Source organism: Centrocercus urophasianus, unplaced genomic scaffold (genome assembly GCF_019232065.1).
Source record: "Centrocercus urophasianus isolate 14NV4802_14NV808 unplaced genomic scaffold, USGS_Curo_1.0 seq_1255, whole genome shotgun sequence".
NCBI classification, from domain to species: domain Eukaryota; kingdom Metazoa; phylum Chordata; class Aves; order Galliformes; family Phasianidae; genus Centrocercus; species Centrocercus urophasianus.
Window position 1 is genome coordinate 1 of NW_024884426.1, and position 21,798 is coordinate 21,798.

General features: G+C 57.9%; 1 protein-coding gene across 1 annotated transcript; it reads right to left on the reverse strand.

Moving 5' to 3' along the window:
- Nucleotides 1-61: 61 nt before the first annotated feature.
- LOC122156517 (rap guanine nucleotide exchange factor 3-like) lies at nucleotides 62-10,793 on the reverse strand. The gene is made up of 21 exons (XM_042811281.1): nucleotides 10,488-10,793; nucleotides 5,826-5,981; nucleotides 5,452-5,558; nucleotides 5,235-5,356; nucleotides 4,983-5,157; nucleotides 4,669-4,753; nucleotides 4,432-4,492; nucleotides 4,109-4,185; nucleotides 3,842-3,988; nucleotides 3,458-3,567; nucleotides 3,234-3,322; nucleotides 2,757-2,835; nucleotides 2,391-2,541; nucleotides 2,233-2,309; nucleotides 2,000-2,039; nucleotides 1,816-1,897; nucleotides 1,591-1,737; nucleotides 1,416-1,513; nucleotides 744-869; nucleotides 462-643; nucleotides 62-383 (listed from the first exon to the last, which is right to left on the reverse strand). Exons 1-21 carry the CDS (start codon nucleotides 10,791-10,793, stop codon nucleotides 188-190), a joined length of 2,613 nt encoding a protein of 870 aa, XP_042667215.1. The 3' UTR covers nucleotides 62-187.
- Between the last annotated feature and the right edge of the window lie 11,005 nt (nucleotides 10,794-21,798).

The window sequence follows — 21,798 nt, forward strand, 5'->3', positions numbered from 1 at the left end:
ACCATCCCATGGTTCCATGATCTTTAAGGACCCTTCCAACCCAACCATCCCATGGTTCTATGATCCCTAAGGACCCTTTCAACCCAACCATCCCATGGTTCCATGATCTTTAAGGTCCCTTCCAATAGTTGCATCCTGATCTTCATGGGAAATGCGCTCCCTGCCTCCCCAGGCCTTGGGTTGCAGCTCATGTGGGAACCCAGGAGCTTGGCCACCCCTGATCTTTGTCATGGAGACTCGGATCTGTCACTGCAGAGCCCAGGGGAGGTGGCAGGAGCCCATGGGCTGTTACCTCCCAGGTCTTGGCAAGGCGGCTCACGGCTGTGTTGCTCACACCAAACATCACCGCGAAGAAGGAATTCAGATTCTTCTGCTCCTTGAGGCTGCGGCCATGGGATGAGGTGAGCGGGAATAGACACCAACCTGTCCCAGTTGGTGGAGGGGACACTGGGGACACTCACTGTGCAGCCAGCTTGATGAACTTGCGCAGCAGTTGGGCTCTCCTGCCCAGCTCAGGGCAGAGGCACAGCTCGGTGGCCACCCAGTACTGCAGCTCGTTGAAACGCCGCATCATTCGCTCCAGGTTGGCTGTCGTCACCTCGTGGAACTTCTGTGGCCCCACGATGTAGTGGATCATCTCCACCTGGCGTGGCAGAGGATGGGCGGAGATGTGACAGGGGGACCCCCAGAATCACCCTGGAGGATTGAATCCCCCTTCCCCGGCATCCAGGTGCTGCCATTACCTGATGGATGCTCTTGAAGAGGTTCCAGTCATGGTCTGTGAGGTGGCTGGCCAGGTCTTTGGAGCTGATGAGATCCAACGTGTCCGAGGAGCCAACGTGGGGGCCCAACTGCTCAGGGTGGGGGGTCTGCACACAGAATGGGGGTGAGGGACACCCCAGTCCAGAGCCAGGATCAGAGCTGGGCTCACCAAGGCCCTCCATCACTTCCACTTGGTTCATGGGTCCCCCCTACCGCCCAGTTATTGAAATCCCCTCCATCCTTTCCCTTGTGTTTCATGGCTCCCCCTATTGCTCAGCTCACTGAAATCACCTCCTCCAGCGGGATTCATGCCCCCCCTACCGCCCGGCTCACTGAAATCCCCTTCATCCTCTCCATCGTGGCTCCCTGATTCCCTTCTCTCACTCATCAAACCCTCTCCATTCTGGCTCACGGGTCTCCCTCTATTCCCTCCTGCTCAGCTCATTGAACTGCCACCCTTCGCCTCTATCTCAACTCACAGATGCCCCCCCAAACCTCCTTACAGACCCCCTTGGAGCTGAAGGACCAGAAGCAATGCCAGCAGCTGTGCTCCACGGAGCAAAGCGACGCCCAACCCAGTTCCAGAACCACAACACGAGGATTCCCCCCCAGCACCTCCCATCCCATGCCGACCCCCTTCCCCCCCAGCTCACCAAACTGCTCAGCTCCTCCACGCTGACAGCAAAGAGCCTCTCGTTGAGCCCCAGCGAGGTGAACACCCCCACGGCGTCCAGCTGCAGCCCCACTTTCTCTGCAGGAGACGGGAGGATGGGTGCTGAGCTGCTGCAGAGCTCAGGGACCCTGGAGTGACCCGGGACCACGGCTCACCTCCGGATGAATTCACCTTCACCAGGAGGTGCTCTTCATCCCAGCCGAGCTGTGGAGCGAGGGACTGCAGCACATCCCGCACCGATGCGTTGACGGGCAGCACCGTCACCAGGCACGAATGGTCAGCTCTGTAGATCTCGTAGGGCACTGTCAGGATGGAGGAGTCAGCACTGAGACCACATCCAGAGGGATCAGGAGCCATGGCTGTGCCCGCAGTCCCTGTACCTTTATCCTGGGCTCTTAAGGCACAGCTGCTGCTCAAAGCCGCCTCGTCTTGGCTGGAGAGCCAGCTCATGGAGCTCCGAGACTGCAGCGAGAGGGGGGAGAGTGGGAAGCATGGCACCCCCTTGATACCCCGCTTCTGGGGATCCCATCTCCCTGTTCCTGACACCCCCAGGGCTGCCCCTACCTTGGGCTGGGGAGAAATGCTGCTGTCCCCATTCTCCATCCTGCACCAAGAGGAGGAAAGGAGTCGTTAAGAGGGCAGCAGCGCTTAGGATGCCGCCCTCAGGGCCACAAGGGTGGAGGTGGCACCGGGTCATTATGGGATGGAGATGTCTGAAGTCACCCCGAGGGCACAAGGATGCAACGGACGGAGGTGGCACAGGGTCATTATGGGATGGAGACACCCGTGGCACTCACGCTCGGGGTCGCCGCCGCTCCTGCTCCTGCACCATGGCCCCCAGCCGAGGGTCCTGGCTCACCAGGTCAGCGAGGTTCTATGGGAGGACAGGGGGGGCACTCAGTGTGACCCAGCGGTGACGCGGGGACCCCAAGGGGCTGCCCTGTGCTCCCAGTACCTGCAGCAGAGCCGTGGTGCTGCGGTCGCCCTGCAGCAGCCGCCCGTAGAGCAGCACCCACTGGCTCACCAGGCGCAGGATCTTGCGGCGCTTGTGCAGGCAGTAGGTGGCTTTCTCCTGCTCTGAGCCATCCAGCGGCTCTGCGCGGAAACTGGGACCAGTTAAGGGCACCAGTATGGAGGATGTGGGCAAAGGCAGCGAGAGGACCCCTCGCCCCAAGAGCACAGGGAATGGGGACGTGCCCTTCGCTTGGAGATTTGGGGTCCCCACCGCCATCCCAACGTGCCATTAAGGGGACGGGGACCAAGGTGGTCCCTGCAGGAGGGGCTGCATGCCACGGGCCCCCCATCAGCAGCAGAAGGATATTGATGCAGCAGAGCCCTGCAGAGCTGTGAGGTCGGCATGAACACAGTGTAGGTCAGCAGGAAATCCCCCAGGAGTGTGTCTGGAAGAGAGCAGACAGCCCTGCTGTGCTGCGCCCGCACCGGGCTGGGGACAACTCTGTGGGGTTGCCATGGGCTTTTCCACCTCACAGCTCCCACTGGGTCACGTTTAGCTTCTAAAGGCCAAGGAAAGGGCTGAGAAGAATGCGGATGTATTATTTTTTGGAATGAAGGGAAAGGCTTTTTGGAATGGAAATCCAATCGCGGGGAGGAGGCTGGATACCGGTTCTGCAGTTGGGATTTTTAACCCGCTGGGGACACCTCCTGGCTCCCGGCTCTCCCTGTTCTGCAGCTCTGCGATGGGGGTGTGGGGATGTGGGAGAGGAGGGAGGAGACGCTCTGCAGTTCTCCCAGCCCAAAGGAGGGATTTGATGGAGAGAAAAGGGCAGCCCCCACCTACCCACGGGGTCGTAAAGCGTGGCGTCGAGCCTCATGAACTCCAGCAGGTGCTCCAGGATCTTCTCTGGTGTCCCAGCCATCACCAGGTACCTGAAGCGCATCAAGGACGGCTTTGGCATCCCCATTGCCACGATTCTCCCCAAATTCCCCCAAGTGAAGGCTCAGGGAAAGGCCAGCAGTGTGCTTGCAGCAGGAGGGACGGGGACGGGCAGCTGTTGCTGTCACCTGCTGCTCCGCGTCGTGGCCGGCTGGCTGCTGCCTCCCTGCAGGTTCTTTTGCAGCACCAGCACCACCTTCCCGTGCTCCTTCAGGCGCATGGTGTTGGCTTCCACGTCCTAAATGGGGAAAGCAGCCTTCAGCCTGGCTTGGTGACCACAGCCTGTCCTCCCCAGGCTGATCCCTGGGCAAAGCCAGCTGCCAGCAAGCAGCACGGGCTGCAGAGTGCATTGCTTCTTCCACCCCAGCACTCCGTTGGCACTGCACGGTGGTTCACTGCACCCCATCCCCCTGCAACCACCACACTTTGCACATCCCAGAGCAAACCCCACATCCCACAGCCACAGGAAGGTCCTGGGATGGTGCCCAGCACAGGAGATCCCAGCTGCCCACCTTGAGGATGCGGTTGAAATCCTGTTTGTCCACCCTCAGGAAGTGGCAGTTGTCCTCCCTCAGGATGATGCTGGCTGCTCGGGGAGCATCGTTCACAAGTGCCAGCTGCCCAAAATCGTCCCCTTCATGCAACGTGGCCACCAAGCCCTGCAAGGGGACAGGGCTAACCCAAACCTGAACCTGACCCAGGCCAGGTTGGAGAAACGGGGTGCACCGTGGCACCAAGGTGACAGCAGGGATGGGGTGGAGGTGTGGGGACGCACCTACCTTGCCATGGGTGACCACGTTCACCGAACCCTTCCAGACGATGTACCACGAGGTGCCTTTATCCCCTTGGCTGAACACTGCGGGGGAAATGGTGGTGTGAGTGAGAGCCAGAGCATCCCTCGTCAGCCCCCATCCCGACAACAACCCGCAGCCAGATGGGTGAGACCCCAAAGTACCTTCATCCACCCCATCCCACCCATCCATCCCTGCTCCACAGAGCCAGCAGGAGCATCCACACGGACAGCAATGCCCACCCAACCTGGGGATGCTGTCTTAGGGGCCATCCCATCCCCCAGCACACGGAATTCAGTGGGGACACTCACACACGGTGCCGGCTCGCTGGTGTGACTCGAACATCAGCACAGACGCCAGCTCTTGCTTCACCTGCAGCAAGGGGAAGCCACCCTCAGCATGGAGGGGACACGCAGGGTGACAACCCAGGGGTGGCTGCAAAGGGCCAGGAGAGCAGGAGGATGCGTGGAGGGGAGGCAGTGGGATGTAGGAGGGTTTGGAGGGGATGGATGCAGGCATGAAGGCAGCAGGGTGCAGCCCGCACTCACCGAGTTGGAGAGGTGAGCCACGGCTTTAATGTGGAGCAGCTCCTCAAAAATGAGTTCCAGCTCATCCTCTGTGCGCTGGGCAGGCCTGGGAGGGGGACAGGGGTGGTAAGTGGCCACTGAGAGCATCTCAAAGTCCTGGATTCCCTCCTGCATCCTCTCCAGTTCCAGAGGGGGAAAGGATGCTTGGGATTTCCTATCTGCAGCACCTCCAGCTGTGATTGGAGCAGGACGGAATCGAGCCACCGGGACCCCCAGGAGTAACCAGGAGCCCCCAGGAGCACCTAGAAGCCCCCCAGGAGCCCCCCAGCACTCACGGTTTGCGCAGGGCCATGGTGAGCAGTGCATCAGGCCCCAACTGTGCCAGGAAGGTCACCGCCTCCAGCAGCTCCTCCGCATCCCGCAGCCCCATGCGGGCTTCGGGGCTCAACTCCAACTCAGCAAAGCGATAGAACTGGGTGTCCTTGTCCTGGAAATGCCACTCCTGTTTCACTGCGGGGAGGGAAGAGCACATGAGCTGGGGGTGTGGATCCACAGGTGACCCGGGATGCCCTCAGGGACCCCCTCACCGTGCGTCAGGACCCCGCCGTCCACCAGCACCTGCCCCACGCCGATGGCTTGGCTCCTTGTCTGGATGCCCAGCTCTGCATTCAGCATCCAGTCCACCAGCTCCTTTCCAGAGCAGCACCTCCTGCAAAGAGAGGGAAGCATGAGGAAAACACCCACAGTGAGGCTGCAGCATCCGGGAGCCCTCCGAGGGTCTCCAAGGGGTGCTGGAGGTCCCACCTGTGGTGCCGCAGGTGATGCTTATGGTCCCGGATGAGGCTGGGGCTGGTGCTGGTGAGGTAGGTGAAGAGGAGCTTTCCAGCTCTCCAGATCTTCTCCGAGGATGCCTGGAGGGGAAATGAGATTCTATGGTGCTTGGAGGGTGTTGGGCAGTGAGAGCTCCTCGCACCTCTTTGTGCTGAACCTGCTCAGTGCCCAGCTGTAGCCCATCCCAGCACCTCAGGATCTCCATCCCCAGCCCCAGGAATGGCTGATCCCAAAGGATCCACTGTGCCATCATGCCCTCCCCACCCCCCCACCGCAGCCTTCCTTCTGTTTCTCCCCCCATCAGCCCTTCTCTGAATGCCACACTCGTGTCTCTGCAGCATCCTCACCTGGGTAAGGCTGTGTCCATAATCCAGGGAGGATTCAGCATCCAAAAGCGGAGTCTGGAAAAGCAAACAGAAAGTGTTGGTGGCCCCAAAAAGAAGGGCAAACGCAATGAAATGCAATGAAATCCACAATGCAAAGCAATGGAATGCAATGTAATCCTAACCCTGACCTTAGCCCTAACCCTAGCTGCTAACCCTAACCACCAACCCTAACCCAATGCAGAGCAATGCAATGCAACCCCTAGTCCTAAATTTCACCCTAACCCAAATGCAATGCTGTGGAATGCAATGAAAGCAGTGCAGTCCAGTGGAACCCTAACCCTAACTCCCTTCCTGCACACACCATGCATCACTCAGCCCCATCTGCTCTGCACCAGGACGGGGTGCACACACATCCCTGAGCCCCCACCAGCACCGTCCTCCTGAACGGACCCCCCTGCAACACCTGCATCCACCAAGCACCCACTTCCAGCTTTATTTTGGCCCATTTCAACCACACCAACACGGAATGCCCAGCATCCATCAGGGAGAACAATTCAGGCACTGCTGGAAACCAGCAAGGAGGAGCTGGGATGCCTGAATGGGGCCACGAACGGACGTGGCTCAACGCACCCCACATCTCTGCGCTGCAGCAACCCCCCCACGTGCACAGCAGGGGACCCAAACCCTGCAACCTGCCCTGCAGCCACGTTTCACTCCGGGATGGGGAACGCACCGAAGGGAAAGAGCTGGGAGATGAAAGGATGAAAGGAGGAAGTTAAAAGCAAAGCCTTTGCGCGAAGGGATCAAAGGCACCGATGTGAGACACAGAGCGAGCGCTCGCTGCTGGCAGAGGACATCAGAGCGACCTGCAGGAAGGGAAGGGTGAGGGAAAGCCCCGAGCTTCTCCTCCAGCTTTGAAGCCTCATCCAGGAGAGGAGGATGGAAAAGACGTCGGATTCCAGCAGAAGGGCCCAGGGATGCTGCTCTGCACACTGCAAACTGGAGCAGCTCGCGTTCAACCGCAAGGGATATTCCACCCAAATGGTTGTGATGCTCAGCCCTCTCCATCTGCGTCCTTCACCGCTGCCCTTCCTTTTGGCCACTGCCATCAGCAATGCTTTTTTTTCCTCCTAATTCTGCTTTTTCTGCTGTTTTCCCCCCTTTTTGGCTGTGCCACCAGCTCCCAACAGCCCTTCATCGCGCACTGAAGGCAGCTGGAGCTTGAGCCCTATGGCACGGCATGGAGCATCCTTCTGGGAGCATCTCCAGAGCAAGGCTTTGTGCCCTCAGGCTGTTTGTGGAGGATTTGAAAACCTCCCTGGGAAGATCCTGCAGCACTCAGGGCTGGTGGAGGTGCTCAAAAGGCCGTTTTGGGCAGCGCTCATAATGCGATTTTGGGAATTCAGAGTCTTCTGGGTCAGATCTTCCGTGTAATTGAATGGGTAAGGAAGCTTTGAGCAACTCCATTGAGAGGCACAGAGCAGCTGAAAGCCTCAATGCAGGAATCCAAGGCGGAGGGGCTGCAGAATCCTCCTCTACAAATGAATTGAATGCAAAATAAAACTGCTTTGCAGGGAGCTGAAGGGACCCCGAACCGCCCGGCACCGCTGGGTGCAGGCAGGTGCTGGAGGTGGGCACCCACCTCTGGCTGCTCTGCATGGCTCAGGCTGCTCCATCGCCTCCAGCCCTTTCCGCACCCCACAACCTTCCTCTTTCTCTTCCTCCTCCTCCTCTTCCTCCTCCCCGGGCTCACGGCAGCCCTTTGCAAGAGGCTCAGGAAGAGGCAGAAGCAAAGGAGCTCAGGAGCGCAGCGCTCTCCGGCCGCATCCGCAGCCTCCCGCTGTCACCAATGCGGGGACGCCTCCTCTTACTCACTCAGCAAACTTTCCCCGTGCCTCGTGACTCCCCGCCGAGCAGGAAACGCACCGACGGTTGTCGAGCAAATGTTTGCAAACCCGGAGCCGGGCTGCAGCCGGAGCTGCGAGACCCGCAGGGCGATGCCACCCACTGCGCCCGTCCCCAAGCAGAGCCGCCTCCGCCGTCACCCCTGTAACCCCGTTCCGTCCTTGGGGCAGAGAGCCAAGACGTGCCACGGTGCTGCTCCAAGCAAGGACGGCCAAGGAGACTGAGAAACTCTTCCCTGCCCAAGGACAGCTGCTCACTGAGGTTTCTCCCCACCAGCTCCCCTTCCTGCGCCATGGCACCCCATGGTTCCCAGGACCGGCCCTTCAGGATGTCCCCCCCCCTCCTCCCTCCTTCCCAGCCCCCCGATGGCTGCAGCCCCGCAGCCGCCGTCTCCAAAGAGCTTCCGAAGGAGTTGCCTGTTTCCATCTTCCTGCTTACGGGACAGGAGGGATCCTGGTGGGCTCCAGAAATCCGGCAGCCGTGGGCGAGCGGCCAAGGCCGGCAGTGAGCGTTCTGCTTTGTTTGGGATCCCGGGGAAAAACAACAAGGAGCTATTTTGGGTTTTACGGCTCCAGAGAAAGTCCTCGCCCATCCGCAGGCTCTGAAGGAGAGGCGCCACGCCAGGGGCTCAGTTGTCCCCACGACCCCCGCTGGGAGGGGTCCACCCCCCCAATGCAATGATGGCACACATGGGGTGACCATGGCGCACATGTGGTGGCAATAACCATGGCACTTATGGGGTGACAGTGGCAAATGTAGGGTGACAATGACTGTGGCTCTCATGGGATGATGGTGGCACACATGGGGTGACAATGACCGTTGCACATATGGGGTGACCATGGCACACGTGGGGTGACAATGACCATGGCACTTATGGGGTGACAGTGGCACACATGGGGTGACAATGACCATGGCACATATGGGGTGACAGTGGCAAACATGGGGTGACAATGACCATGGCACACGTTGGGTGACAATGACCATGGCAGTCATGGGATGATGATGGCACACGTGGGGTGACAATGACCATGGCACACATGGGGTGACAGTGGAACACATGGGGTGACAATGACCATGGCACATATGGGGTGATCGTGGCACACATGGGGTGACGATGACCATGGCACACAGGGGGTGACACTGGCATACATGGGGTGACAATGACCGTGGCACACGTGGCATGACCATGGCACATATGGGGTGATAATGACTGTGGCACATGTGGGGTGACAATGACCATGGCACAAGTGGGATGATCGTGGCACACATGGGGTGACCGTGGCACACGTGGGGTGAGTGCAACCATTGGGGACGGTGATTGGTGTCACCCCACTGAACTGGGAGACATTCGGTGCCAGGGAGACTCCTGGAGAGGTGTGGGGGGAGTGACACAGAGCCAGGAGCTGCAGCAATGGAGAGGAGGGATGTGGCATCCCCAAGGCGCAGCCAACCCAACCCTCATTCCTGCTCCCTGCCCCAGCACCCTCCTACCTGCAGGAGAAAACGTCCCTTCTGTCCCCTTCCCCACAAATGCCCAGGGGGTGTCCCTGAGCACCGGGAGGCTGCACAGAGAGGGGAAGGGGGGGGCACAATTCTGCCACGCTGTGCGTGCCACCACGCTTCACATTTTGCCCTATTTTGCCCAATTTCTGCCAGCCCAGCGCTTTAAAGCAGAAGTGCTGCAATGCGCTGCTGCCCCGTGCTTCTCAGAGAGCAAACACCCAACATGGAGTCCCCAAACCCTTAAAGTTGTGGGGAGAAAAGCATCCAGAAGGATAGGGAAGAAAAGAAAAAGTGGGGGGGGGGACGGCACAGAAAGTTCCATTGCAGCATGGGGAGCTTTTTGCTTCGGGAAGGAGGTTGTACAGGAATGCAAACAGACGGAATAAAGCGATTTCCTTTTGTTCCCTAAGGTTTGTCCTCAGCCAGGCTGTGTGAAGGTGAATGGCTGCAGCCCCTCCACCCCTCCAGCACTGAGGGGGCTGCAAAGGGACGTTTTGCCCCATAGGGAAACAGCAGAAGGTTGGGGTTGCGGCGTTGTGCACCGAACCGCTGCCAAGCGACCGGTTTCTCTTGTAAGCAACGGCCTGAGCTGCTGGGGAGAGAATGTATGGAAGCCAGGGTTGGGTGCGGGGAAGGTGTTTCCTGCTGGCAGTGGGTTGGGGTGCTCTGCCCGGGCGCTGCGCTCTGGAGCACGGTGGCACCTGGTTTGTTCTGTGCTTTGCTGCCAAATCTGCCCCTGGGTTGGGGCTGAAGGCTGCACAGCTGAGCTCACGGCCAAGGAATGGGAACAGGGAAGCACAGCACGGACCTCAGGGCACCTGGAAGGCGGGGAAGGGCGGAGGGTTGAGCTCAGCATGGGGGTCCCGCTCGGCTCCAACTCCCCCAGCCCCTGGGTGCGGGGCGGGATGCTCCTATAAAGTGCTTTCCCTCTTTTTCCTTCAGGTTTGTCCCACTGTGGGAAAGGGCCACCCCCAGCAAGAGGGGACAGCGTGGGGCTGGCACTGGGGACATTTGTCCAGCAGGTGCCAACAGCTCTTGGCAAAGGGACATGAAATGGGACGGGGGCAGAGGGCTGGAGGGGGTTGGGGATGTTCGTTCTGGTGAAGGGCGCAGAGGTGGGGGCAAGCAGCATGCAACACCCTGCATGTGGGGTCAGTACCCGCGGTCCCTGCTCTCCCCATGTCCCCACACCCACTGTCCCCACTGCCCCACATCCCCGTATCCCACCTCCCTCGTGTCCCCGTATCCCACAGCCCCCGCTGTCCCCGCACTCACCCAGCGGATGCCTTGGATGCGGGGCAGGCTCCCCCCCTCTCCCTCCAGCCTGATCTCGTAGCTGGAGCTCCGGAACAAGTGCATCTTCTTCAGCAGCACCGACAACCGCTTATTGTCCCCACCGGAACCACCGGGTGACACCGGCGGCGGCGTGGCGGGGGGGACAGCCCCGAGACAACGCTCCAGCCCGGTCCGTCGGCAACGGGTCCCCACCGGAGCCGCTCCCCGCCGCTCCGCCTCCCCCCCGCTGCCGATCCCGGTCCCGGTTCCGGTGGCGATGGCGGTCCCGGCCCCGCGCACCTTCATGCGGCGGCTCCGCGGGGCCGGGCCGGGCTGGGCTCGGGGTCGGCGCCGGTACCACCGCCGCCGCCGCCGCCGCCGCCGCGCTCCGCCCCGGAGAGAGAACGGATGGGAGGAGGGAACGGGGCCGTCCTCGCACCCCGCCCCGCCCCGAATGCCTCGATCCCCCGTTCCCAACCGGACCGCGAGCGCTGCGCACCCCGGGGACCTTTTTATGGACAGCCCGTCCCCAAAGCTCCCATCTCCGTGGGCCCCCCCGGCCCCGAGCTCAGCCCCATCCCTCAGCACCGCGGTGTCCCCACGCGTCCCCGTCCTTCCTGGGACGTTCTGTCCCTTTTCCCACCGTGACACACTCGAAGCCCCCCGGTATCCAAAGGTTTAGGGCAGAGGAGGGGACCTGGAACACGGCCCAGGGGTCCTGGGAGCGCAGACACTGGGGCTTTGGGCCAGAAAGCAAAGGTTTGCTGCCAAAGTGAGCTGTCACTTTTGAAATTAACCTTTTATTTTTCTCTATTAAAATCTATATTTAAACGGCCCCCCAGCCCAACCAGCAGGGAGGAACGTCAGCTAAAGGCGAGCAGTCTGCATCACCTCAGGGACTTTGGGGTCAGTATTGGGCTCCTCACCACTGTCACCACCCTGGAGCTGTCGTGTAGGATGGGGAACTGCAATCCTTCCTCCCACCATCCTCTTCATCCGAGTGCTGGATCGTCTGCAGCTCTGCCTTCATGCCCCACATGTCGGCCTGAACTCGGGCTGTGCCTGGAGGTGCAGCTCCTCCTGGCCCCCAAAGAGGCCTCCCAACCCCGAGTGCTTCCTTCCTCTGGCAGCAGGAACCATGCCTTTTCCTAAGCAAACACCAGTGCCACGTTTCCTGCCCCACACCGTGGGCACAGACTGCAGCAGCCCTGGTGCTTTGTGGGCATCTCCTCATCCACATCTATGCATCTCCCCATCCATGTGTGCATCTCTGCCTCCACGTATGCATCTCCCCATCCACGTGTGCATTTCCACATCCATGTGCTCGGCGCGGCCCCCCCCCCCCATCCACGTGTGCATCCCCCCGTCCGCACATTGCACTCTCTGGCCACAAACCTCCCTTTTTGCTCGGTTGCTTTTTGACCACTGGCAGCTGGGAGCAATTCTTAGCTGCTCCTGCTCTCAAGGAGCTGATGCTGGAGTGGAAATGCTGCTGCTCACAGCCAGGAATCGGCCCCAGTGCTGCATGCAGGGAGGATGCTGGCTCGGTTGCTGCAGGGAGGAACCTTTGGAAAGTTCCTCAGCCCGATGGAAGCCTCTGAACTGCTTTATGCTCTGCACAAGGAGGATCTGCTCACCTCTGACCGGCCCCTGGGTCCCTGCTGATGTGCACCAGAGGTCCCTGTGCCGTGCAGTCATGTCCCCGTGCAGATTAGAGAGAATTAAGTCTGGGTGGGGAAGGAGGAAGAGGTGTGAGGAAGGCCTGGAGCCTTTGGGAGAAGCCTCACCCCTCCAGTAACCTCTCCCTCTTCCTGCAGCTCATCCCACCTCCCCACAGCCCCACCAGCAGCACCAAGGAGCATTCCCTGCTGCTCTCCTCCCTTCCTCCCATCCCTCATTCCTGGGAACCTCTTGAAGGCTGTGGCTGTCCCAGCTGTGCTGGTTGGTGGCACTGTTTGCTCCCTTGTGGACGCAGCACCTGCAGGAAGGAGGACAAACCGTGGGCAGGGTGGCTCCCAACACTCTGCACCCCATTGTCCCACCATCGCTGGACCACTAAGAGATGCTCCAGGCTGGGGAATGAGAGCATCCTGCAGCAATGCTGCCCCTGCTGCGTCCTTGCAGGACAAGATGACATGGAACCAGCAGGGCTCTGGGGGTGTCACCAATCTGATGGCCTCTACAGAGCAACGGTGACCAGCACTGCCCAAAGCACAGAACCCCAGCACTGTGCACCCAGCAGCCCTGCTTGCATCCAGCATTTGCTTATCCAGCTGCAAACCAAGCACAGGAATACCAGAACCTTGCAACCCCGCTGCTGCCAGCATAGAGTCACACATCCCCAAAGGCTGCAGCAGCCACCAGAGCAGCTCCTGCCTGCCATAAAATGCAAACAGAGCAGCTCTGCTTTATCTGAGCCTTTATCGCTGCATTTTAACTTGCTCCCTTTATCAGCGCTTGAATAATAATTAATCTCCTGCAGCAGGCAGGCCTGGCCCCCTGGCAATGTGCCTTTGCTGGGAGCGGGGTGGTTTGCAGAGAGGTGCCCATGGGTTGGGTCCCGCTTGGATCTCAGCACAGCAGCACCGTGGGATGGGGGCAACCAGACTCCCAAAGGGTCTTTTTTTGTTCGTTTGGTTGTTTTTTTTGCCCTGTGTTTCATGGATGGTTTAGTGGCAAAAGAAAGCAAAGCATGCATGCAACAAAACCAACGACAAAACCTGTTTCTATGGGCAGTTCAGGGCACAAACATCTCGCTCTTGCCATATAAACAAGGCCACCACTGAGCCCCTCCGTCCACAGGCTCTTTCATAAATCATGCTGGGGATAAAATAGCATTTGAGGAATGCAGTGAGCTGGACTTGGTGCTCTGTGGGAAAAGCAGTGCTGGTGGCACATCAGGCTGCTGCTCCTTATAGCTCCAGGGCTGCCCTTTCCCACAGAGCACCAAGCTGTGGGTCCTAAGGGTTGCATCCTGGCTGCAGCAAAGCTGGATCATTGGCTCAGGTGTCCCCTGAATGGAAAAAGAACCAACCCAAACAGATCTGGGTTTGATTTGCGAAGCCTGACCGCATTGCGTGCATCCTGCATCCCTCTGCATCCTGCATCCTTTGCACCACGTGCATCCTGCATCCCTTGGGTCCATTTGCAAAACCCAACTGCGCTGAATGCATCTTGCATCCCTTCATCTCCAGGTTCGATTTGCAGAGCCCAACTGCACCACATGCATCCTCCACACCTCTGCATCCTGCATCCCTCTGCATCCTCCACACCTCTGCATCCTCCACTCCTCTGCATCCTGCATTCCTCTGCATCCTGCATTCCTCTGCATCCTCCACACCTCTGCATCCTCCACACCTCTGCATCCTCCACACCTCTGCATCCTCCACACCTCTGCATCCTCCATCCCTCTGCATCATCCTCCAGGCTGAGCACGCAGAGCAGAGACGTGGTGATGATCGTGTCCCAAAGGCTGTGCTTGGCAACTTTTATTTCCCTTGGATGAAAAACCGACTGCTGCTGCTTGCAGGGTGCAAACCTCTGCCCTGCTCCACTCACATGCATGCTCCAGATTCGTCCCAGCTCTTGCTCACCCTACAAGCACAGATTTCCAGAGATACCAAATCTCAGTCCTAGAGATGGCACAGTGCTGAGGGTGACGCACAGGGCAGCAATTCCAGCTCTCTTATCCAAATCTACAACCATTCCTCACTGCCTTCTCCATTCAGGGATCGTTTCGGGGTCTTCTGGTGTGTTTGCATGGGAGATTCTGAACGAGAAGCAGCTCAGCTCTTTGTATCAGGGATGGGAATGCCTGCCGGCATGTGGCTGTCAAAGAGATTTTAGTATTTATCACCTCTTGGGCTTAACAGGATAATAAATCGGTGTTGAAAATATGATTGTGAGGAAAACGGCTCTAAATTACAGCTCTCTGAGCACACTGCCTCATCCCCCAGCATTGGTGCTTTATGTATCTCTTGTCCTCAAACCATATTTTGCTCCTTTTTAACCAGCGCGGCCTTTCCTAATTTACACCATTGTTACTTTGAGGGATATGGCTTCCATTATGATTACCATTATTATCCCAGCGCAGTTTTTGTGAGTGCCTCATTGCGACACCCAGCATTAAATAACCCTTCGGGTTTAGCCCGCATGATTTGTAATTTAATCAGCATTTTGCTTCCTAATTGGTGCAGAACGAAGCGCTCCCCATGAATTAACACGAGCTATGCCTTTTTGCTGGGAGGAAACCATCTCTTGGTATCCCTTCCTCACAGCCTCTGCTTGGGGTGATGGAGCCTTCCTGATGGTCGTTGTTGGTGGTGCAGAGTCCAGTTGGAGGCCTGTAACTCAGGGGTCGGTGTTGGGTTCGGTCTTGTTCAACATCTTCATCAATGACCTTGATGAGAGGATGGTGGCCACCCTCAGCAAGTTTGATGATGATACGAACTTGGGAGGATTGGCTGACACCCTGAAGGCTGTGTTGCCATTCAGCAAGACCTGGACAGGCTGAGAGCTGGGCAAAGGAAAAACGGATGAGGTTTAACAAAAGCAAATGTGGAGTCTTGCATCTGGGGAGGAAGAATTACATGCAGTGGTACAGGTTGGGGGATGAGCTGCTGGAGAGGAGCTGTGCGCAGAGGGACCTGGGTGTCCTGGTGGACAACAGGTCGGCCATGAGCCAGCAGTGCCCTCGTGGCCAAAAGGCCAACGGCATCCTGGGCTGCATTGCACAGAGCGTGGCCAGCAGGTGGAGGGAGGCGATCCTCCCCCTCTGCTCTGCCCTGCTGAGGCCTCAGCTGCAGCACGGCGTCCAGTTCTGGGCTCCCCAGCATAAAACAGACAGGGAGCTCTTGGGAAGAGTCCAGCGGAGGGCCAAAAGATGGTGAGGGGCCTGGAGCATCTCTGCTATGGAGAAAGGCTGAGTGAACTGGGGCTGTTCAGACTAGAGAAAAGAAGACTGAAAGGGGACCTGATCCAGGTCTGTAAATATCTGAGGTGTGGGGGGCAGAATGGCGAGGATGGACTCTGTTCAGTGGGGAGTGGAGACAGGAGGAGGGGAAACGGCCGGAAACTGCAGCATAGGAAGTTCTGCACCAATGTGCGAAGGAACTTCTGTACAGTGAGGTGACGGAGCACTGGAACAGGCTGCCCAGGGAGGTGGGGGAGTCTATGGGTCCCAATGGGTCTCAGTGTGTCTCTATTGGTCCCAATGTGTCTCTATGGGTCCCACTGTTCACTGGAACAGGCTGCCCAGGGAGGTGGTGGAGTCTCCTGCTCTGGAGATGTTCAAGACCTGCCTGGATGCCTCCCTGTGCGCCCTGCTGTAGGGAACCTGCTTTGGCAGGGGGGTTGGACTCGATGAGCTCTGGAGCTCCCTTCCAACCCCTACAATTCTGTGATTCTGTGATGGTTTGGGATCACTGGAGGGATGCTGCTACTTGGGGAAGGATCCCAAAGGCAATCAGTGCTCCTTAATTAGTGCCTGGCGAGCGTGACGGGTCTTGCTCAGCATTTCCATATCCAGTTTGTTTCTCCTGATTCTTCCTGTAAGGCGATGCCCAGATTTGCATCTCCATAGACGTGCAAAGATGGATCTGAACCAGCGAGGGCTTCTTATCACCCACCAGGAAAGCAAGGAAGCTCTTGCTTTCCTTCCCAGCCCAAACACCCCCGAGTCCCCAATGAGCACCGCTATGGATGGACGAGAACGGGGAGATTTCTCTCTGAAAAAGCAAATTAAAAGGAAATTAAAAGAACACAGCTCACACCAGGGCTGCAGCCACTGGGGTGGATGGACATGAGGGGCTGCAGCATCCTTAGCACCACAGCATGGCGATGCTGAGTCACAGACCCCAAATTGTGCAGACGTTGGGGCAGATTTGGGCAAACTGAGTCCGCAGCGTCAGGCTGTGCCACGAGCTCTGTGGGAGGAGAAGGGAAAACAATGGTTTTCCCAACGGGCTGCTTTAAGGAAGCCTCAGGAACTCCTCCCTTTACCAGGAAGGGTCGGGACCTCCTCATTCCCTTCACTTTTCCTCCTTCCGTGTTTGCGCTTCAATATTCATGGGGTTGAAATCATTTTTTTCCTGGTTGTTCACGCAGCTGAAACTTTTTACATTCCTCTGCAAAGGTTAAAAATAAAAACAAACCCTCGAGGACGACTTCTGAAGCAGCGAAGTGGGATGGCATCCAGCTCTCTAACTGACTAGCAGGGCTGCCCGCATCCTGATGGATTTTCCTCCTTTTGCTCCTGGATTCAGCCCCAATGCAGCTTTCCCTGCATGTGGCATATGGGGAGGAGGAGGAAGGCGACGCTGCCAAACTCCAGCTGTTGCAGTGACTTCAGCCTTGCTCCCTGCAACCTGGTGGCAGGGAAAAGGTCCAAAGCTCAAAAAGAAGCGGTGTTCATATGGGTGGAACAAAAATCCCATCCGGGGCTGTTCCAGGGCTAATTGTTGTTATGGATATTGCCAATGAGTGGGGAAACCCATTTGGTGACAACAGATGGAAAAACACCGTCGGGTTGAGTTGTGTTGAGAAATTAGGATCGCTGAGCTGAGACGTTGGAGTTTTTGGGGTTGATAAGTTGGGGTTTGGGGGTTGAGAAGTTGGGATCATAGGGTTGAGGAATTGGGTTTGTTGGTTTGAGAAGTTGGGTTTGTTGGGTTGAGGAGCTGGGTTTGTTGGGTTGGAAAGGTGGGGATTTAGGGTTGAGAAGTTGGTTCATTGGGTTGAGGAATTGGGTTCGTTGGGTTGAGAAGATGGGGGTTTGGGGTTCAGAAGTTGGGTTCACTGGGCTGAGAAATTGGGTTTGTTGGGTTAAGGAATTGGGTTCATTGTATTGAGAAGTTGGATTTATTGGGTTGAGGAATTGGGTTCGTTGGGTTGAGAAGTTGGGTTTGTTGGGTTGAGGAATTGGGTTTGCTGGGTTGAGAAGATGGGGGTTTGGGGTTAAGAAGTTGAGTTTGTTGGGTTTGTTGGGTTGATGAGTTGAAGTCATTGGATTGAGAAGCACAGCCAGTGCCAAAAGTGAGGAGGATCTGTGTCGGCTTCTCAGCTTTCTCTCCTTGCTCAAAATCAAAAATGCTGCCCTAAATTGGGTCCTAAACCCCCAGCTGCTCCCATCCGTTTTCTGTGGGACGGTCCCACAGCACTCAGCTCCCATCGCAGCCCGTGAGAGCAGAGATCTCCTACGTGTGGGATGTGAATCATGCCCTGAAACGTGACCCAGGGCAGCCACAGGGAAATGCTGAGCACGGGGCGGCTGCTCAGGCTGCGTCTCGTTGTGTCTGCTCAGTGAATCTTTAATTAGGCTATGCAAATCCCAGCAGCTTCTAATTGTCCTAATCCCAAGGTTGTTCTTTCTTCCAATGTTTTGGCGGTTGCTTTCTCTTCTGCTGGGCTGAAGATGCTTCAAACTCATCTCACATCCTGAGGTGGAAAAGGTCATTCCTCCCCACTTCTCTCTCCTCCATTTTATGCGTCCTAACCCAAAAAGGCACCCAAAAAGGCCCCAGAAACCCAAGCTCACCTGCAAGCCACATGGCCCCCCTTGTCTGAGGAAGGACAGAGTTGTGGACCAAGGCGATGCCGAATGGGAACAGCAGGAGACACATCTCTCACTGAGCATCCTAAGGGATGCAGCACTTGTGCAGTGGTTGCATCACTCTTGATACATCTGGGCAAGGAAGGAGGATCGCGGGGCGCACGCTCAGCTGCCATTAACAGGAGACTGGGGGCTTGTTGCTCCGTGGATTGTGCTTGGATCCTGTTTTCTTCGGGGATGGTTCTCAGACCCCATTTGCTTAGGGGTGCTGCTTGCAGCAGCGCTGCTTTTCCACGAGGATCAGCGCATTTTTTTGCGCCCCGACTGCCAGACGCTCAAAAAGCACTGACCCAAAGCGGACTCCTCCAGCATCGGGGTGCAGCTCCTGCCAGCACCCAGCCCAGCCTTCGTTTGGTTCTGGCAGGGGATGAGGGTGAGATCTCTCCTTGGGCTCAGTTCCCCTGAGCTGGCGGAGATCTTTGCCTGGGGATGAGGTGACTCACAGCCTGCGGTGCCCAATGCCTCCCGCTGCTGCCCCGACACGCACGGCTGCACGCAGCAATGATGTCAGCCCCTATGGGATGCGGATCACAGACAGCATCGTCTCATCCCCATCAAAGGGACACACGTTATTCCCTCCTTCCCTGGCTATAAAGCTATTTCCGTGCAGTGGTTCTGCTCCTGAGTCCTCCCATGCATCAGATCCTGGACCCACGCCTTCGAGCCATGCACCCATCCTGGTTGGATCCCTTTGAAGCCCTCAGCTTTGGCAGTGAGCTCCATGCTTTCCCCAGCTCGTGCTGGAGGCAGCTGGATGAATACCCGGCCCCGCTCCCGTCATCATGCAAAGCTTCCTTATCTTTGTTATGGATCTGCTGCTGTCTCAGGCATGAAACCACATTTTCCTGCCCTGCTGCTGAGCGCCGTCTGCTTTCCCTCCTCAGGAGCCCCATGAAATCCCACCGCCCAGAATCCAACCTTCTCCCTTTGGGCTTTTCATCACTTCTAGGTATAGGGAGAGACCCTGTGTGTGGAATTCTGCCTCCTGATGCCCTTCTGATGGCTGGTTAACACGTGGCAATGGATTTCTACAGAAGCCAATGCGCGCTGCGTCCTCAAGGCCACGTCATCCACGTGTCCCCCTCCAAGGCAGCTCAGTATTTACATGAGTCCCACTGTTTTCTATGGAAACGACCCAAGGCCTCCCAAACCCATTGCTGCGATGACCCGGTTCAACCTCGCTCACTCACAAACAGCAAACTTTTCCCATTTCTGGTGGAGGTTTTTTCTGCACGGAAAAAAAAAAAGACGGTTCTGCAAAATCTCTTTGGTTTCTCCCCCCTTCAGCGCCGTTGGGCCGAGGATGTGGAAATCGTCTCGGAATTTCTGCTGGATCATTCGCACACCACACAGGTGTGAACAGCCAGAAAGAACAGCGGTGGAGCTGATTTTATCTGCTTTGACACAGGAGAGCTGCCTGGCATTTGCTGACGCCGCTTATTGCTCTTCCAGGTGTGTGCATGAAGCACCTGAATTCCTGCGACTGCTGGAGAAGGTGCCAGAAAAGGTGGCTTTTTTTTGCAGCTTTCAGGTCTTTCCCAGTAAGAACAAAACCCAAAGGCCCTCACAGCACGTCCACACACCCACAGAACATCAGGCTGATCTCTGCTGCTTATTCCCAAGGGTTTTATTAATGTCCCCCCCTGAGGCCTGCGCCCATCCCTGGGCATTGGGCTGGAGCTCAGCGCTGCTGAACCCAAGTGAGGTGTGGGATCGTCTCACACCAGAGGTCTCATTTCTCAGAGTTCTCATTTTCCAGCTCTTCGGCCAAGAATTCGTTAAGGTTTCACGTGTTGGTGATGCTTTGTCTGTGTCTTCTGTGCTTTCTGCTGCCCCAATGCAGCCAAAACCTCAACCACATCCATCAGCCCCAATGAAAATCTATAGGGAGCTCATGGAAGTCCGGATGGAGATAAGTGACAGCGGAGCCCCTCAGGGGTCAGTGCTGGGACCGACGCTAATTAATATGTTCATCAATGACATGGGAAGCGGGTCAGACCCCCACAGCTCTAAACAGGAAAGGTTTGATGGTTGCAAAGTCATACCCAGAGCGTGGTGACCGATGGGCCAACGGATGGAGGTTGGTGACAGTGGTGCCCCTCAGGGTGGGTAGTGGGACCACCCACCTTTAATATCTCTATCATTGACCCTGACAGTGGGATCGGTGCACCTTCAGCCATTTGTGGGTGACACCAAGCTGTGTGGTGTGGTGACGTGTGGGGATGGGATGCCATCCAGAGAGGACCTCTCATTGTGAGCAACGGCAGCAGAAGATGCTTTGGGTGAGAAGAGAAGGGCCGGGATGAGGAGAAGCTGGGGGAATGGGATTTGTGCAGCCCCAAGAGGAGAACAGCTTTGCAGACACCTCTGGGGACACTTTGGAGGCGACAGCCATAGGGAGAGGAGAAAGGCAGGGGGATGAAAGGGTTTGGAGGAATTCCCATTGCATTTAAGGAGAAACCCCACTGTGGCTCCTCGGAGGGACGCAGGGAAGGGGAGATGAAGTTTGGGTGTCTCAGCACAGAAGGGAAAGGGGCTGCTGCCACCTAGAGCAGGGACTGCCCTGCCTGCAGCCTGCACGCAGCTCGGGGATAGGATTGAACAGCGCAGTCCCCTCCCGTTGTCACCTCCCCCCTGTCCCCAACCCCTCGCTGTCATCCTCTCCCTCAGCCACACGTGGCCCCATAGGGACATCTCCCTGCATCCCTTTGCCTCCCGTTTCTTCCCGCGTCCCTACATCCCCCTTTGTCCCGGGTCCCCCCATGACCCCATATCCCCACAGCTGCCGTATTCCCTTTGTCACTACACCCTCACAGCCCCCATAACCCTCTCCTGTCCCAGTGTCTCAGTATCCCTGACCCCTCCATGTCCCCTACACGCTTCCATGTCCCCAAAACCCTGCACATCCCCTGTTCCCATACCTCCCTCACATCCCCATACCCACCATTGTCCCCTTTGCCCTCCACATCTCCACAACCCCCACTGTGCCACCTCGCATTCCCTTCATGTCCCTGTGGCCCCACGTCCCCTTTGTCCCCTACATCTCCCCATCACCCCCTGTGGCCCCCATCTCCCCCTCAGATCCCCACATCCCCTATGTCCCTACACCGTCCCGCTGCCTTCATGCCCTCTACCACCCCCCCTATACCCCCTCGTGTCCCACGACCCCCACTTCCCCCTCATCTCCCTCCATCCTCCACGTCCTCTACACCCTCGATGACCCCACTCCCCTCACGCCCCCTCCCCACGAGTCCCGATCCACCCCTTCAGTCCTCCGGGCCGCGAGGGGGCGCTCAGCAGAGGGGCGGCACAAAGTGGGCGTGGTCAGTAGGCGTGTTCGTGGGCGTGGCCCGGCGGTGGGCGGTGGGCGGGGCTTCGGGCGGTGGCGGCGGAGCGCTCCGATGGCGGTGAGCCGGGCGCTCGCTGTACGCTTGGCCTACGCGGCCGTCGGAACCGTCATGGGCTTCTCGGCCTTCTTCACCTGGAGCCTGGCGCCCGCTCTCCGCCAGCCCGCTACGGCAGCGGCCGGGGGGCTCTCGGGTACGCTGGGATGGGGGGTGGTCGGGGTGGACTGTGTGAGGTGACCCTTCCCCCCCGAGGTGACTCCCCTCCCCCCTTCTTTTGATGATCTCCCTCCCTCCCCCCCGAATTGAACGCCCCCCTTCCGGAGATGACCCCCCCCCAGGTGATCCCCCTAAACCC